This window comes from Papio anubis, chromosome 3 (genome assembly GCF_008728515.1).
Source record: "Papio anubis isolate 15944 chromosome 3, Panubis1.0, whole genome shotgun sequence".
Lineage (NCBI taxonomy): Eukaryota > Metazoa > Chordata > Mammalia > Primates > Cercopithecidae > Papio > Papio anubis.
Window position 1 is genome coordinate 106,380,238 of NC_044978.1, and position 18,963 is coordinate 106,399,200.

Below are 18,963 nucleotides of genomic sequence, written 5' to 3' on the forward strand. Positions count from 1 at the left end.
AGTTATAATTTAGAAAAGATCGAAAATACTACTACCCACACTTCCCTTCTCATTTTTAAAAGTTTTTAGGAGTGACTTTTTTGTTGTTGTTTCATTAATTTAATATGGATTGCTAAAGTGCTGGGATTACAGGTGTGAGCCACTGTGCCCGGCCTAATTACTTATTATTTTGAGATAATTGTAGATTCACATGCTGTTGTAGGAAGTAATACTGAGGATATTGTATCACTTACCCAGTTTCCCTCATATTTTGTGAAACTATACTGCAGTATCACCCCAGAATATTAATATTGATACAATCCACCACTCTTGTTCAGATTTCTTTAGTTTAACCTGTAGTTAATTGTATGTATGTGTTTAGTTCTATGCAATTTTACCCACAAAGTAAGTTCATATTTACACCATCATAGTGAAGATACAGAGTAGGTAATTTTATGACCACAAGGATGCTTCATGCTGCCCTTCATGACAATACTCACTTACTTCCATCCTCTATCTTTAACCCCTGGCAACCAGTTATCTGTTCTCCATTTCTATAATTTCGTCATTTCAAGAACATTACATGTATAAATGAAATTAAACAGTATGTAAATTTTGGGGATTGACTTTTCTTACTCAGTAAAATTCTCTAAAGATTTATCCAAGTTTTTATGTGTATCAATAGTTTGTTCCTTTTGGTTGTTGACTAGTATTTCATGGTATGGAAATACTACAGATTGTTTGACCACTCACCAGTTGAAGGAAATTTGGGTTGTTTCCAGTTTGGAGCTACTACAAATAAAGTTGCAATGAACATTCATATGCAGGTTTTTGTGTGAATGTAAATTTCCATTTCTCTGGGATAAATGTTCAAGAATGCAGTTGCTGGGTGTCATAATAATTGCACAAGTAGTTTTATAAGAAACTGCCAAACTGTTTTCCAGAATGGCTGTATTATTTTGCATTCCCACCAACGATGTCCAAATAATCATTTCTCTGCATTCTTGCCATCGTTTAGTATTTTTCATCATTTTTATTTTAGATATGTAGTAATGTCTCATTGTGGTTTTAACCTGTATTTCTTTAAGGCCAATAACAATTTGTTTCATAAGATTATTTGCCACTTGTGTATCCTCTTCCACAAAATGTCTGTTTACGCTTTTGAACCATTTTCTAATTGGAGTGTTTGTTGTTGCTATTAGTTTTTTTTTTAATGTTGACTTTTGAGTCTTCTTTCTGCATGCTCGATACTAGTTCTTTTTTGGATTAAAAATATTTGTAAATTTGTTTTACAAATCTGTCTCCCAGCCTATAGCTTGTGTTTTCATCCTGTAATACATATATTTAAATTAACATATACTTCTCAGTTCAACATGACTATTCCCATGCCATTTGTATTTTCCTTTCCTTTGTGACTTTTTCTTTCTTTCTCATCTAACACAAATACACAATTCTATTATTTTCATAAATGTCCTAAGTATATTAATAAAACTTCTCCTCTGATCTTTGCTTCTTGGTTAAATGGCTTTGGAGGATGGAAAGTTGCAAGTCATGCTGATGGTGTTAGAAACTAAGAACAAAAAGTATTCACAAAAGGGTGAAAGAATTTAATACTGTTTCGTTGCTATGTCAAATTCCAAACAGCCAGTTGGGAAACGGAAAATGGAGTGTTATATATGTGTATATATGTATATTGCTTGACATTGTAAACTTAATAATTTACTTACAATATTTTAAAATACCATCTCTATGATTTTTTATCAGATTTGTAAGATCACCAAATTAGTATGCTTACCATGGTGTACTAATGGGTGATTATATTTTGTTTTATTTCATCTTAAATGATTCCTCTTCATAGAATTTCAGAAATGTCAAATTCTGTTGTGTCAACAACTGCTCTCCAAATGAGTGTTTTATCATAAAAGTTGCCTTTTATCCTTTTTTACTTTCATTGGAAACAATCCAGTGGTTTCTGTGAATGAGGGAATGTTTTAATTTTTGCTTTTCTTTTTCTGTTTTAAACTTTTTTTGACTTTTGTTTTGTGTTTTGTTTGTATGAATGATTAGATTTTGCTTTTTTTCATTTTCATTTTCATTTTTAGCAAGCATGGAAATATATTGTAACATACACCTTGGGAAAAAGAAAACCTTAAATGTAGCTTAATCAACATTGTAAATCATTTTCTTTCTTTCCCATTGACTCAGATATGTGCATTGTTGGAAATGTGTGCTCTAAGTGGCATATTTTTTTAGTCTAGTTAGCTGCCTGCCTGTAATCAGGACTATATCAATTGTTGTCATTCTAAATGTTTCCTTTCTTTTTTTCAAACACATTTGCCTGATTGACCTTTTTTTTTTTTTTTTCTCTGTCTTTCTATGGGGCTGCTCCAGGAGCCATGGCTAATCATCTTATAAGCAATGCTCTGCTTCGTCCGCATGGTACTAACAATCCCTATAATACATTGCTTGGGGAACCGGCGGTCTGTAACAACCCTTCTGTCAGCATGTACAACGCACAAGGTGTGCTGGAGTTTATCTTAAGTTTTTCAAGTGAGAGTCCCATTTTATGTAGCTTTTATGGGCACATTCTATTTTTCTTTCTCCTGCCTTTCTTTGTTTTGGAAGCAGACATGCAGACTCCTTTCGCATTCCACCCTTCTTGGTGCTTTTATTTTCCATTTTCCTTAGGTTTTCCTTAGTAAGAAATGGATTCCTTCTGATAAACAAATGCCTGCTTCATCAATACGTGTTTGTTTCTCCATAATGTTATAAAATGTATTGTGGTTTGTCAGTACTTGTTGTTCATTTGTTTTTATATTAAATATCTATGTATTCATTTTGAGAAATGAGATATTTTCTTAAGGTAAGTAACATAAAAGAAGACTTGATTCAGTAGTCTTAATATTACAAGATCAAGAAAATAAATCTTAATTTGTTATACCATAAAGTACACTCTGAGCACAAACCATTAGTACTGATGAAAGCATTTAAATCAACTCTGGGGAGAATTACGTTGAACTAAGCAGTGGAGGATAAAAACAGTGTACTGGGCAGTAGCAGCTTGGGTTCTGCCTTAGCTCTGCCATTGCCAGTAAGAGCTGGCTCAGGCAGATCATAAAATTGCTTTTTCTTCTGCAGCTACATGTTAAAAACAAGGCTTTTGAGTATGGTTCCTCTGTACGTCCTCCAGCTTGAAAATGACCCAAAAATTAATTGTATCTCAGAGAAAAAAAAAAAAAAAAAACCATAGATCTCTTTAAAACCACTTACAATATAAGCATTCGAACATGGTTTTATCTTTCCTGAGTATAAAAATGTGTTAGGGACACAGAAAACTTAAAATATATCATATGTAAAGAGACCACAAGAGAAAATTATTCAAATAAAAGTTTTTTTTAAAAGTCCTAGTCAGTGATCCACTTACTTGAAATTATATTTGAAAGAAAATTCACAATTACAAAGAGACTTCCATGATTCTTTCAAGTTGAATGTGACTGGCAGTATTTAAATTTTCTAGGCAATTTTAAATAACATTTCTACTATCCTCTGTGGAAATCTTTGTTGTTGTTGTTGTTTTTCTTAGTCACAGGTGAAAGATTAGTGGTGTGAGTGTGTGCAACTTAGTGTGAATGTGCCATTGCAGAAAAGGATATATTTGTTAAAATAAGGCCATTGTGTGTCTAAAACCATCTGCGCTTCCTCAGGAGGCATCTTGCCAGATACGAAGGATGATTTTACATTATTTCAGAAACACCAAAGTCAATAATCAAAAGTGACTGCAGGAATATAGGCAAGTCATTTGTCGATACAATGAAATAATTCAGCTCACTTTCAATTTCAAATTTCTTAAAGGGTGCATGTCTTTAGAATTAGAAAGCATAGAGCTCATCGAATTCTCTTTACATCATTGCTGACATTCTGTCAGCTTGTGCTTAAGTATTTCCCCTAATGGGGCCCATCCTACCTCGGAATCTCATATATTCTATTGTTGAAACACTCCATTTGTTATGTATATTTTTTTCCTTCCTCTAAGCTGAAATTTGTCTCTGGCCTCTAGAACAAAGAAGAGCAAAGCATTCTTCTGTTGTCTATGGCAATCCTTTAAATACTTGGAAACAGCTATCCTGTCTTCCTTTAGTCTTCCATTTCTGTAATGAATCAGAACCATCAATATGAGACAGTTTCTGGGTCTTTCTTCTTGGTTACCCCACCTGAAGTGTCTCTTTATATCTCAATGTCCCTATTTCATTGTAGCACTCAATGAATTGTACATTACACAATGCATCAGATGTGGTTTGGCAGGACAATTTAGTAGACCCTATAAAGGCTTGTTTTATTTTGCTTTTTTCCTTATTTTCCTTAGGACAAGTGACAGGTTAATTGTGTCATTATAAACATATTAATATGTGCTGACATATTAGTAAATTTTGAATGATGTTAAATGAAGATTTTCACCCTATCTGGAAATTAAATGTATTCTACATTTATTCACCTTACATAGAAGAGTCATAGGTAATTATTTCAAAACAAGTAATAAATTTGGACCACATTTTGTTTAACTTTTTTGCTAATTCAGATATAATTTCTAATTTCTTATATAATGAAAAAGTAACACTGATTAATCTGTGTGTTTTTCCTAATTCAATATCTGCCTTCTTGTCTTACTTTATTTTTACTGGTATCTTAAAGTATGAGATTTTTCCAAGGATGGAATACTTCCATAAAAACTATCAAACTGCAATTCTCACAATGTAAGAATTTTAAATAATACTGTATTGATACAAACTTTTATTCTTGGGATCTATGATTGGTTATTGCTACTGAGATTATCAATAAATACACAAAGGATTCTTCTGAATGAATTTGTCTTTTATTCCAGTAAATTCAATAACTTTACTGACTTTAAAAAAAAAAAAGTAAATAACTTTATTAATGTTTTCCAGAGTCAGAAGTTGAATTGTACACTATATAATGTTTTAATATTTTTTAAGATGTTAAGAAACTATGGTAGTGCTTAAAATAATTCTTTTTTACCACTGACCAAAAATAAATCTTGGTGATTGTCATATTGCTACTAATCTTATGCTTTCAGATGAATGCACTTATATTCTTACTGGCAAGGTGAAATCTTACATGAAATATAGGTGGCTCGGTATGTACTGGAGTGGTTTATATTGAATTACCACTTGGTTCTATTCTGTGGGTCCTCTGGTTCAGTTGCACCAATGCTATCCAAGCATAGAAGCATTCTGATTTAAAGTATCTATTCTTGGTTGTAACACCATTTATTTAAAATATGTAAAGATGTGTTTATTGTGTCACTGAAGCATACAGAATTAGAAATGAAGATGAATAATATACTTTTATTACACTGAATTCAGAGTCTATCTGGAAATATTTTAAATTTCATGCTGAGTACTTCTTGTCAGTATTAGGACCATTATCTTCTTGTCAGTATTAGGAATTTAATTTTTGTAAAGATAAATCTCATTATACAAAAACCTGTCAACAAAACATAATTTAGAGAGGAAGTCATGATTTTACTAAAATAATTTACATTTTAAAGTAATTTAATTCAATTCTTAAACTTTAAAGAAACATAGTCCTAGAATGGAATATAGTGAAGAATATATTACAGTTGGTAAGAATACAAGATCATTTTAGAATGTATATAAATAGATTTTCTGTGATAGTATTCAAAGCCTAAGGCAGATGTGAAGTGAAGGAGATTGAAGCAGACAGAATTGGAAGAAGTCTCGAAGACTTTTTTCTGATCCCAGTTCTGCCATATTAGCAGGGTGTGGTGTTAGATAAAGGCTCAACCCCTCTGGGCTGCAGTCTCCTCTTCTCTGAAAAGTAGGAGTTGAACTTCAGTGATTTCTCATGTGTTTTCCAGTTCTAAAATGTTTTCATTTAAGGAATGAGCCATAATGAGCCTCCAAGCATTTACATCTCTTGATATACTGGCTTGGCCCTTCCTTTCAAATTCTTATTCTTAAACTCTTTTGAAACTTTAAAAGAGATTTCCTTTGCATTTTGAAATGTTGTTGATCTTTTTCTGAGAAGCAAATCAACCTTTAAAGTACCAAAACTGTCTCTTTAAACTATCATTAAATTATAATAAGATAGAACCCTTTGCAATGATCTGGCCCAGTGAATTTGCTGGTTTTTATTTTATGATACTTTAGTCTTTTTGTAGACAAAATCAGCAAGAACAACTCTGTTAACTTGGTTAAGAGGTTTTTTCCCTTAAAAAATAATTTGGACAGGATTGTTGTTTAAAGGATCAAGTCTCAAAATGTTTGATCGCATACAATTGTGCAACAATCCAGAAGAAAACCTAATATTGTTGGTTGCGTTTTTCCCCTCACATTTTCTGTATTCAGAATAATAAATACATTTAATCTTTTTTCCTCCATAATTACACAACCTTTGAATATGAGTTCCAAAAATGACAATGTTGATCAGTTTTTATTTAAAACTGATTAAAAAAATTCATATATATAAAATAGGGAAATAACTTTTGTGCAGGAAAAGAGAAGATACAGAAGGTGGGAAAAAATGAACACAATTATGAAAGTCTTCAACTCTGGTTTCTCTGTGTATAAAAGCTTCAGATTTTATTTATACTTTTACTGAAAAAATTTAAAATTAAATAACATTCCTTGAAGCAGGTATACTCTAACATACACACACATATGTGACATTGAAATATATTGGTGAAAATAGTCATGGTCTGCCCTCAAATTTTTACTCTCCTTGGTTTGTGTGATAATCTTAAGTGTGTATTTGTTTGAAATTTACAAACGGTGGAAACACTTTTTAAAAGACTCATTATATTAGCATGTGCTAAGGGGGATTTCTTATTTTCTGACTAACATTTCAGTATTTTTAATTATGAGAAATCATGTAACCCAGACTCATGAATTTTGGGGCAGTGGAAATTATTTCCTTTGACTCTTTTTTCTGCATATCATCAATTTGCTTTTTACTCATGTTTCTTCTACTGTCGCTGTAAGCTTACTTGTTGTTTTTTCTTTCCTTTTCTTCATGCTGTCGTTTAGAGCCCTACAGAGAGACAAGTATGGGAGTAAAGCTAAACATTGCATATCAAATGTAATTTTTTTTAGTTCACTTTTATTGCATCACATATAGATGATGTAGTTATTAAAAACAGTTCATCTCACAATTTAAAAACTAAAAAGCCTATGAATCAACTTATATAAATATATGTTAATAGAGATTAGACGCTTTTGTTGTCTGATTCTTTTATTGTCACATAATCAACATAGTTGTTAAGTTTCATGTAATGTTTGTGTGAGTTAAATTGTTTTTAAATTAAGCATTTATTTTTGCTAAGTAATTCATAAACTTTTAATTTTTATTAGTACATTCCATCATAAAAATGTGTCACGTGCAACATATCCACTTTATTTTACTATGGCTGTTTTCAGCCCTTACCTAATGCATTGATAAACCGAAATAATAAACACGTGTTTCAATGCATCAGCCATCCAACCATAGCCATCAAGCATACCATAGCAGCTTCTGCAAAAGCTATCACCCATCACATACAGCCCTTTAAGAAGCATTTACTTTTATTTTTTCTTAACATTGTGGATTTGTCTACAAGATATAAAATGAAAATAAATTGCTTCACCCTATGTCTGTGATGGCTGCTTATTAATACAATTTATGCATTGCTAATTTTGAAAACTGTCCTAGTTGAATACACAGTATGCATCAGGAGTCCAAATAAAAATTGACATATTTGAAACACATAATTTAAACCAGTAATGAAACTAGTTGGGTTTTGATAAATAACTGCATCACAGATATAGAATGAATGCTGTATTTTCACAAGTTACCAATATATTAAGAAGTTTAATAGAATTCTCCAATTAATTTATCTGTAAATAAACACCCTTTCTTATTTACCAGTATTGGTTAAATGTGTTTTTTTCATTTTGTGGTTGCATTTGAAGTGATTTATGAAACTACTATAGATTCTCGGATTTCTGTTCGTTCAAGGGAAGGCAAAAACCTTGAAGAAATATGTGGTCAGATTTATTTCACTGCAGCTGTTTCTTACCAGAATAAAATGTTTATCCTCTTTTAAACCCAAACTTTAACATGCACACAAATCCATCATTCATTACATAATGGTAACATTAATACTGACACAATGTTTTCAGGCACCAGATACCTGTGTCTTTCCACATTCTTTTGTAGTATTACCTAATGACCCTAAAAAAATCTCTGATGGGATAGTATACAATAGCATAGCATACAATAACAGCCAAAGTCCTTATAGCAGAAAAAAAAAATTGGAAAGTAAATCCAAATACTTTTGTTTTGAAAATTCCTAGCTGTCAGTTCTTTTGACGTGCCATTTATCTGACTAAACATTACTTCATGACCTCATCATTCTGACAAATTTAACATAATCCTTTTGTGGTTTTCTATGTAGGGATTATTTTTAATCTTACAAAATTAAGTATCAATTTATTAGACACTGCGTATTGCTTTTACTTTTGACCAGTATATTCAAAGTACCACACATGAATTATGTTAATATTATACCTATTTTGATGTTAAGACAATATGTAAAATTAAAGGTAATGAATTATTTAACTGACTTTGATGTGTATAAATTGAAAGCTATGAATGACTATACCAAAATTTTGTGTTATTTCGTCAAGTTATAACCAAATATACTTCAAATAATGTCAGCCGATGTTTGTGTGGCAATTGCAAATTGATAATTTATAGGTTTTTAAAAATTCTTTTAAAGATCTACTTTAAATATGATTTTCCCATTTATATGATTTCAATCACTGGTCCAATTATACACATATATAGATTTAATAATATTTTAGGTTTCCTTCCAAACATTTTATACTTAAGTAAATGCTAGCAATTTATACATATTTCATAGTCGATGAATGTTTTTGCTTCTGTGTTTGTGTGTGTGTTCTATGACTTGTTGGATATAAATGTCATAGTATCTTGTAATCTTTTTCAGAGGGGCTTCTGAACAATGCCAGGGATACAAGTGTCATGGATACTCTACCACTGAATGGTAACCATGGCAATAGTTACAGCATTGCCAGCGGCGAATACCTGAGCAACTGTGTGCAAATCATAGACCGTGGCTATAACCATAACGAGACCGCCTTAGAGAAAAAGATTCTGAAGGAACTCACTTCCAACTATATCCCTTCTTACCTGAACAACCACGAGCGCTCCAGCGAACAGAACAGGAATCTGATGAACAAGCTGGTGAATAACCTTGGCAGTGGAAGGGAAGAAGATGCCATTGTCCTGGATGATGCCTCCTCGTTTAACCACGAGGAGAGTTTGGGCCTGGAACTCATTCATGAGGAATCTGATGCTCCTTTGCTGCCCCCAAGAGTATACTCCACCGAGAACCACCAGCCACACCACTATACCAGAAGGCGGATCCCCCAAGACCACAGTGAGAGCTTTTTCCCTTTGCTAACCAACGAGCACACAGAAGATCTCCAGTCACCCCATAGAGACTCTCTCTATACCAGCATGCCGACACTGGCTGGTGTGGCCGCCACAGAGAGTGTTACCACCAGCACCCAGACCGAACCCCCACCGGCCAAATGTGGTGATGCCGAAGATGTTTACTACAAAAGCATGCCAAACCTAGGCTCCAGAAACCACGTCCATCAGCTGCATACTTACTACCAGCTAGGTCGCGGCAGCAGTGATGGATTTATAGTTCCTCCAAACAAAGATGGGACCCCTCCCGAGGGAAGTTCAAAAGGACCTGCTCATTTGGTCACTAGTCTATAGAAGATGAGACAGAAATTGAAACCAACAAAACTGCTAACATCTTGTTGACTGTTCTGAGTTGATATAAGCAGTGGTAATAATGTGTGTACTCCTAAATCTTTATGCTGTCCTCAAAAGACAAACACAAACTCTCAGACTTTTTTTTTTTTTTTAATGGGATTTTTAGGTCAGCCCAGGGGAGAAAGATAACTGCTAAAATTCTCCTGTACCCCATCCTTTCTTGTCCTTTCCCCTTCAGTTGGAGACTTCATTATGTTAATGAACAAGATATGAAGAAAATGGCACTCATTGTGGCCTTGTTGAATTACATTGTGTCTGTTTTAACATCTCTGATGCTCTGTTACTAAAATTACAAGGACCTGCTTTTTAAAAGGCCAGAACAGTTGTCTGAAATTAGTAACAATGCTGCATCTAGATTGGAGTGCTGCACAAGCAAACATAAAAGCAAAGCAAAACTGTATCAAATAGGGTTTTCGGTCACTCACAACCTGAATTCACCACAACTGCAATAGCTGTGGAAAACAAAATAAAACAACAAAATTAATAATGAAATGGAGGGGAATTCTAGAATTATATGCTAAATGCATATTTTATCATTTGCTGTATTAACTGATGATAAAACTAATGGCAGAAAAAAGTTGAACAATTTCTATGTAATGTACAGATACTAGCATTGCACATATAGTCTGCTTTCTGTTCCTCCAGAATTTGAGTCCTGTTAATGTAGTAGAAAAAAAAAATTTCTTTTTCTTTTGTGCTGGTCTTGCAAGTTTGTCTACCAGTAAGAGAGCAAAGTTTCCTTCCTTTCTTCTCTTTCTTCATTTTCTTTCTTTTTTTCTTTTTCGCCTTTTTTTCCTTTAAAATTTCGCCTGGCAAAAAATAAATAAATGAAACTATCACTTTATAAGAATCATTTTCTAGTAATGCAAACAAATTATTTTTTACAAAAAAATAAAATAAATAAAATTAGACTTCCTTCCCTCACTATATATCTTTATGCAGTCAGAATATTTCCAACAGTGTTTTTTGCAAACTAGAGCAGGACAAACTTTTATGTTTACAGGGCACATCTGTTGTAATGCAAAGCATATTTGGCAAGCAGTTCATCACCAGGACACTAGCTATGATTCTAGAAGTCAAAAGGTGTCTATAGAACTAGTGGGACTTCTGCATGTGAAAACGGTTTTCCATAGGCATTAAAGTGCTGAATGCTCAGTCTGATCCCCAAGTGGGCACCTGCACTACCGATTTTTAGAAGAAATTCACTCCCTCGTAGTAAGAATTGAAAGGTCAAATTATTTTGAAGTGATTTTTTTTAAAAAAGTCTTCTGTTTATTAACAGGAAAATTTATTTATTTGACAGGATTTTGAGTAATGTAGGAATACAAAAGGTAAATTAGCAGCACATATAATTTTTTTTTTAATTTATGATCCATTTTGTATGGTCTCAAAGTTGGATGACCTCATTACTAATATTTGTTGTAAAAGTGAAACTTGTTTGCCAACCAATAAACAACTGATTGAGATTTAGAAGATATTGTATTGATGTATGTACTATATGATTAATTAGTCTTTTTATTTTTCTCGCCTTTCTTTCCTTCTGTTTTCAATACATAAACTTTGCTAATCCTCCATGGCCCAAATGAGCCATGCAAAAGAAATCACTCTGCCTAGATGAATAAGCTAAGCACAAAATCTTACAGGTTTGCAGACAAAGTAAACCAGAAAATGGAATGGGCATGTTTATTTTGGCTGAAATCAGATGCATCACTTAATTTTGAGCAGGTTAACATATATGTTACTATTTACTATCTAAAACCAGGTGCAGTCACTATGCTTACCTTTGAAAATAGATTCAATCAGAGATATAAATATCAAATTTGGGGTCTGGGTGAGTCATATTTTTTTTTCCTCCTTTGTACATTCCATTTTGATGTTAGAAATTCAAATTTCCTGAATTTGCTAAAAGCTGCAAAGAGAATATTCATTTTATAAAGATATAATAAGACTTTTATTGTGTTTTTTTCTTATTCTATGTGATGGAAATAGGAAAAGATAAAGAAGTTCTTTCCAAGAAATTTTCTAGATCTCTCATTACTGCAGATCCTTTATAGCAGTGTCCAGGTACAGATCCCCTATTAGGGCAAAGCTAAACGGAATCTGCCAAATTATAATTTCTCCTGTGGCGTGTTTTATCTTGGGGTTTCCTTTTTCAAAAATCTAAACACTATCCATCTATAAATGACTATCTTAAACCAAGTTTAGAGAATGGCCAATAATCTGTATATAGTTTATAAATACATGACAAAAAAATTTCTGCTGGGCCAGAGTGCATCATAACCTTCACATCACCTCAAAATATTTTATGTATCATTCCTTTTTAGTCAATTGGCATGAATATTTTTTAAGTCTACAGATTTTATGTTGGAGGAGAATGACAAGCATTAATGGTAATTCGGTTTTCTCACACCACACTATGGCAATATTAGCACGTCCAAGGCGTTTAACCCACCTGATACGAGAATACATTTGGCAATAAAAGAATCCTTTTTAGATGTGTTTATGGTAACTTCAGAAACACAAATGTGGTCTGTGGATTATGAGCACTTATGCTTGTTTTGTCAAACAGTAACCTACATGAAAGTATCTCTGTCAGTAAGAAGCTGGTTTCACAGAAAAATGGGGAAACTACCTCAATTCAGCTTGCTGATTTTCTGACATTGCTACCTCCCTGCCCATTATTTTTGTGTTTCTATATGGAAAATTGAAGCAGGTAGCCTCTCAAGCTCTACATAGACCAAGTTGAAGAAAGATCACTTGAATACATAAACTGGTGCAGAAGAACATTCAGCATATAAAGTTACTACCACGCTCTTGCATCAAGAAAAAAGAGTGAGATTTTTGAACTCTATACATCATAAATGGCATGCTTTCAGAGAGACTTAAGATCCCAAAGATTATAACAGAGAGAGATTTCCCCTGCAAGTTTTATGTAACCATAATAAAAAATTAAAGTGGATAAAGGAACTAATTTTACATATATTTCAATAGAAATTTGCATATATCTAACGTATTCATTTTGCCCTGTTTACACTAGCAAGGGTTGAATTCCTGAACTTGAATCTTCTTCATATACATTTTCTTATAGAGCTGTTGATGATTAATGATTTTTAAATTTTTCTTTTTTCTACCATCTTTTGTGACTCAATTTTTTTAATATCCTGAGACATTTATGATCTGCTTGTCTGTATATTTTTATGTGTTCATCTGACTTTCCAGTAAGAAGTGAATTTCCATCAAACAGATATAGTATAGAGCTATAATACAGCTTATTTAGCCAGTTAGAAGTAAAACTTATGCCACTGAAACAAACAAATGTTTACTTTCTTGTCAAATAATATTTTTGTAACATTTTTAGACTTGGTTGTTTTTCCTCTTTGAAGTCTAGTTCACATGATACTTTATCAGGGACACTAGCTAATGGACCTCATGTTCAGTTAATTCTGAAGCTGATGGATTGTTGCACAGCCCCTGTTCCTAATTGATAAATATTTGTGGCAAAGTCCAAATTTGGTGAAGGAGAAATTGGTTGGAATTAAATTTTATGGGCATCCCTTCCTGTTTCCACTATATTATAATTAAACACACTGAAGTTGAATAATAAATTACTGTGCTAAAATAATTATAATAACAAAAACGAACTGACAGAACAATTATCTTGAAGTAACAATAATCAGGAAAATACATTAATAAAAAGCAGGCAAGGGAAATATCCTTAACTTCCTGTAAAAAAATAATTCACAATGCCTCTAAATTAAGATGTAGTTTATCATCTGTATTTTAAAATATCCATCATAACTAAAAATGTTGACATAGTAAGGAAAGGATCTTTAAGATTTAGGTTTAAGATTTTTATCAATATTGATTGGTATGACAAAACTTTTCATAATAGATATAAGCATATAAGGGAATTAGTAACATTTATAAAGGACCCACATATTTAATTTTAGGCATTGTCTTCAGCTTCCCTGGATCCCCAACACATGTTGAAATGTTATTGTCAAGCTTGCTTACTTTAAGGAATGACATTAAAAACTTTGACTGACTTTCTACATTACTGTAAGGACCAAAAGGGAGAGGAAAAATAGTTTATGAGTTGTCTAAAGATCAACTCCAGACTAATCTATATCATCCCCTAATAATAAACAATTTGTGTTTATAATTTGTCTATCAGTACTGTACCAAAGTGCTACTGCTTGGATTTTTCTGCTGTATTAAAGAGATGGGGTCTTGCTCTGTCACAAAGACTGAAGGGCAGTGGCACAATCCCAGCTCACTGCAGCCTCAGACTCTTGGTCTCAAGTGATCCTCCTGTCTCAGCCTCCTGAGTAGCCGTGATTACAGGTTTGAGCCACAGCACTTAGCCTGTGATGTATTGTGGAGGGGAAAAAACACTACAGAACTACAATGCATGTCAATTCATTTAGAGAGTGAAAAAACCAAAAACTCAGTCTTAATTTTTTAGTTTTGAGCAGATCTGAAGATATTGGCGTGAATATCCTTTCTTCTCTAAGAAAATTTTTGAGATAAAATAACAATATATATGAACTTCCCAGTATATTGTAGACCAAGGTGTTGAAATTTAATTAGTTCATTTCTAGTGATTCATAATTTTAACTTACCACATAAACAATTACTATGCATTTCTAAGTAATGCTTTCAATATAGCTTATGTTAGATTTCTGCACATCATTAAATTAGGAAGATGGAGGCACAAAAGCAAAGCAACAACATTGCACAATAGATTATGGAAGCATTATTGTGCAAATGGATTTTACATAAGCTTTTTTGAGTTCATAAAATATATTCAATGGATCCCAACATTAAATTTAATTTTGTAATCAGCAAATATGTTCTTTATAATATCTGAAGAATATTAAACAACTAAATTTTCATTTGTAGGCTAGCAGAACTTAAATGTGTTGGTAGTTGCTTCTTTCCTGATTAGGCCATAAGAAGAAACTTTCTTATTTACTAATTAACACTGATTACACTCTCTTTGGTTTAAAAGGGAAAGTTTCACCTGTACACATACTAACACACTCTGATTCCACTTATTTACAGCCTGCAGAAGAAATAGCTTGTTTACGATATTTAAAACTTCGTGATTTCTGCAATAAAACAGGTAGTTAATATAGTTTTGCATAATGTCATTGAAAGATATTGCTATCCCTTCTTTATTTGAAAAAAAAATTTAAAGTCAGCATTTCTTTCACATCTAGCACCTCTAAGTTACTATTCAAATGTCTTGATTTCAGCTAAGTTTTGATGTTTCTTTTTCTCTTAGTAGTGTGTCAAGAGCATTGTTCTCATTTGATGATTTGTGTCCCATTAGAGTATTTCAAAGGTAAATGCAAACTAATTTTTAAGAAGAATTGTGAAAGAACTTTGACTTATGTGAAAAAATCAAGAATGACTATACATGAACAAATCTCTATTGGGGTAAACAAGTCTCTTCAACTACAATATGAACAACAGAAGAGCAGAAACCAACCAAGTTAGTAAACTTATGGTGAGGTGACAGGACCTAAACTAGAGTTACAGAGAAAAGTTTCCCAGGAAAGAATAATGAAGTCATTTGCAGTGATAAAAATCTTATAGACTATGCCAAATGTTACAGGTGTATTCCAAAAAGTAAAATTGGAGTTTCTTATATTCTGATATTCTGCTAATTCCACAGGAAACAGTAAATACTTTAAACACTCTTGAGATATTTCTTATCTAGCTATACCTTGTCTCAAGGAAACATCAATATTTTATAAATGTTTCTTAAATATAAGTATTTTGTCTCAATTCATCTTCACTCTCTAATCTGCTGACTCTATTCAACACCAACAGAGCTAATGCTTTTAGTAGCTTTGTACTGTTTAGAGCTCTATTATGAATCTTTCTAATACATATGAAATTAATATTATATTAGAATTATGTACATTGTACAAAATAATTCATAACCAAGCAATATTCATACTATAGAATAATTTATTATTATATATATGAATATTACATTGAGACTGAACAAATAACTACTCTGCTCCAAATATTACTCTCAAGTTCTCTGCCTTTAATTATTGTAGTCAATTCATAAAATTCTACATACAGTTGTACATGGTGGGTTATCAAAGTACTCCATAATCCAAATGCACCTAAAAGTATTCCCAATGCTCCTTTCATTCTAGAATACTAAAGGAAAGAGTTTGAAAGAAGAGGAAAGTAAAGCAGGCTTCTAACTATACAATTTAAACATGGCCATTCAGATTGAATAATTTTTAAATGATGATGCTCCACTCTTTGATCTATAGATGAGGTTACAAAAGATTTACAATTAGTTCAAAATCAGAGGATTTTAAATCTTAAAGGAGTTAAGTTCATCTCAATGATCCAAGACTACAAAAATTCATGCTAAATTGGCAAGGAAATATGTTTAAAACCAAGACCTAAAATAGCTTTCTAAGTTTAAAAATCCCTGTGTTTCTTCTGAATGTAAAACAGGCAAAATGATCCTGACTTCAAAATGAAATATATTGATTGTTATCAAAAGATGTTTGGCAAAGTTAAGTCAGTATCTTCAATGCTTTAGCAGTAGGTAGAAGTCTTTGGGGTTGGAACTCAGGATACAGTGACTAGGACAGAGTATATTCTTAGACTAATCAGTGCCTAGTCCTCTGGAGTATTTTTTAATGCCCTGAATTTCAAGTTGTCAAACTGGTTTACATATTGAATGACATTTTGAATCAATAAAAATGAGAAAAAACATTCAAATTTGGTTTTCATGTCTCATTTGAGAATAAGGATTTCCTTCATCACCCTAAGTAATAAAAACTGATATGTCTTGAAACAACTACAGATAATCAGAATGTGTTCATTTATAAAGTATCACTTGTTTGTATATTTTAACGCTGACCTTTGCCTGTGAACTAGAAAATCAAGATTTGTAGAGTCAGGTTGATTTGCCTTCATTTGATTTCTGCGAATGCATTGGAAGTGGATGGATAACTTGGAAGTTTTTCCATACTGTTTTCCGCCTTGCCAAGCATTAAATCTAATTCAAAATATGTCTTTCTAAAAAACAATAGTTTATTTTTAAAACTAACAACTAATTGTCCTATTCCTTGTTGATAAGAAAACTCACTTTTTAGAAACAAGTATAGCTATTGTGGCTTTGGTCTCCTAGGATCCTCATATATTTACACATGGCGTTATTCTTTTCATATACACCTACCAGATTTCAAGCTATTGGATATTTCCCTTGTACAACCTTTACATCCTTTTTTTTTTTTCTTAAATGCTCTGTACAATCACATGTAAAGTCATCAGCTACAAACCTCAATAAAAATATCAATAAACAAGAAGTGATGTAGTTACTGTTATTATATGGTATTACCAAAACTTTGATTTTGGGATAGTGTTTCAAATTTCAGGATAATAACTGAAACATGGGTTCCTAATATATTTCCTATGTCCACTACCTCACACCCTGCCACCCTCCCCTTCATGCATTGAAAATATAATGAAAGACCTTTTTAACTTTCGTTTTCAGAGAACTGCTGCCACCAGAGGCGTCTATAAGGCAATTTTTCTCTTCCAGAAAGATAGAAAGTTAAATTAAGAATTTACTGTTTGATCTTGAAATTTGCCATTAATGAGATATAATCAAATTTAGTCTTATATCTACTGTCTGGTCTTATTTCTCCTTATCTCAAACTAGGGAGTAGGACAGTCAGTCACCAACCAACCTCTGGTCCAAATAAGAGTTTAGAGCTATGAGTTCTGACATGTCATTCTTCTTTTGAATAAAAAGTTGTATATATATTAGTAAATATTTTGGATCACAAAGATAGATGTCATATAATCATTATTCTGTAGTGTCACGGATTCTGATTATTTAGCTTACTAACTCTGAATGTCAGTTGAATGAGCGCAAATATCAGCTGGATAAATCAAATTCAGATACCAGTTTTTTATAACATTGAAAATTCATTTCCATAAGAAATATTCTGCAAAGGAAATGGAAGAGAATCAGCAGCTCCTGAGTGCCTAATGTATGTCTGGCCCTTTACATAGCCTCATTTGATCTTCCCAATAATGTGACAAAAGGGAATATATTACTGTGTACTCCTTTTATGGAGGAAACTGAAATTCAGATCTCACAGTCACAGAGCTATTGTGTTTTGAACCAAAATCTCTATTTATTAATCATCTTATACTGCATCAACAAAATGATTAGTTGAAAAGAAATGAACCAAACCCTTTTCATTTAAATAAGGGGAGGAAACAGGCATTCAAAGAAATGTTGCAATAACGTGGAACTCACAGTTTGTGTGAACCTACTTTATAAGATATTTAATATATCTATAAATATAATATATACGTACAAAGATAGAAAGAGATCAATATATCTATTTCTATTTATCTATCTATCTATTGAGAGAGAAGAGAGCCCTGACTTTTGAATTCTGGTTCTGTCACTTATTCTGTAAGTTTCAACAAATTAACTTCTCTAAGAATAGGGTTTCTCATCTCCAAATATCTAAATACAGCATTTTGTCTGTGATACACATATATATAGTGTACTAGGTACGCATAAAATTCTCATCCAGGAAATTCTTAAACAGATTCTGGAGTAGTACTAAGTAAATTTTGCTGGTGTCTTGTTGATTCTATTGGTCCTCTCACCCCCAATAATGGTTAGATAATAGTAATCTGTTTCTGAAATCAAATTCTAGTTAAAGTTCCACTTTAATATGTATGGCTGGCTCATTTGATTGTTATGGCATGTATAATAATTAGAAGTTTATGTACAGAAATTTTCAAAATTTAATCTTTACACTACAGTTTTAACAACTGTATTTCCAATGTGATAACACATCATTTTGTAGTCTATATTCAGCAGTTTGCACCTGATAAAAAGAGATGGCATTGCACTTCAGCCTGGGCAACAAGAGCGAAACTCTTTCTCAAAAAAAAAAAAAAAAAAAAAAAAAAAAATGGTTCTAAGTTTAAATACATTTAGGAGATGTGAAACGAAATACAACACAGATTTTTAAACTGTAGGATTTCAGAGAATGCACTGCAAAACTCCAAGAGGAACATATATTGTGC

General features: G+C 32.3%; 1 protein-coding gene across 28 annotated transcripts in view; it reads left to right on the forward strand.

Moving 5' to 3' along the window:
• Nucleotides 1–17,213, forward strand: part of ADGRL3 (adhesion G protein-coupled receptor L3) — an 864,507-nt gene extending 847,294 nt beyond the window's left edge. For 9 of the 28 annotated variants that reach the window (XM_021939113.2, XM_031664057.1, XM_031664058.1 and 6 more), the window contains 3 exons: nucleotides 2,371–2,499; nucleotides 7,044–7,061; nucleotides 9,005–17,213. In XM_021939113.2, the coding sequence (XP_021794805.2) occupies nucleotides 2,371–2,499; nucleotides 7,044–7,061; nucleotides 9,005–9,804 (947 nt within the window). In that variant the 3' untranslated portion in view covers nucleotides 9,805–17,213. The other 19 variants (XM_021939122.2, XM_031664067.1, XM_021939127.2 and 16 more) reach the window with 9 other exon arrangements.
• Nucleotides 17,214–18,963: the final 1,750 nt, after the last annotated feature.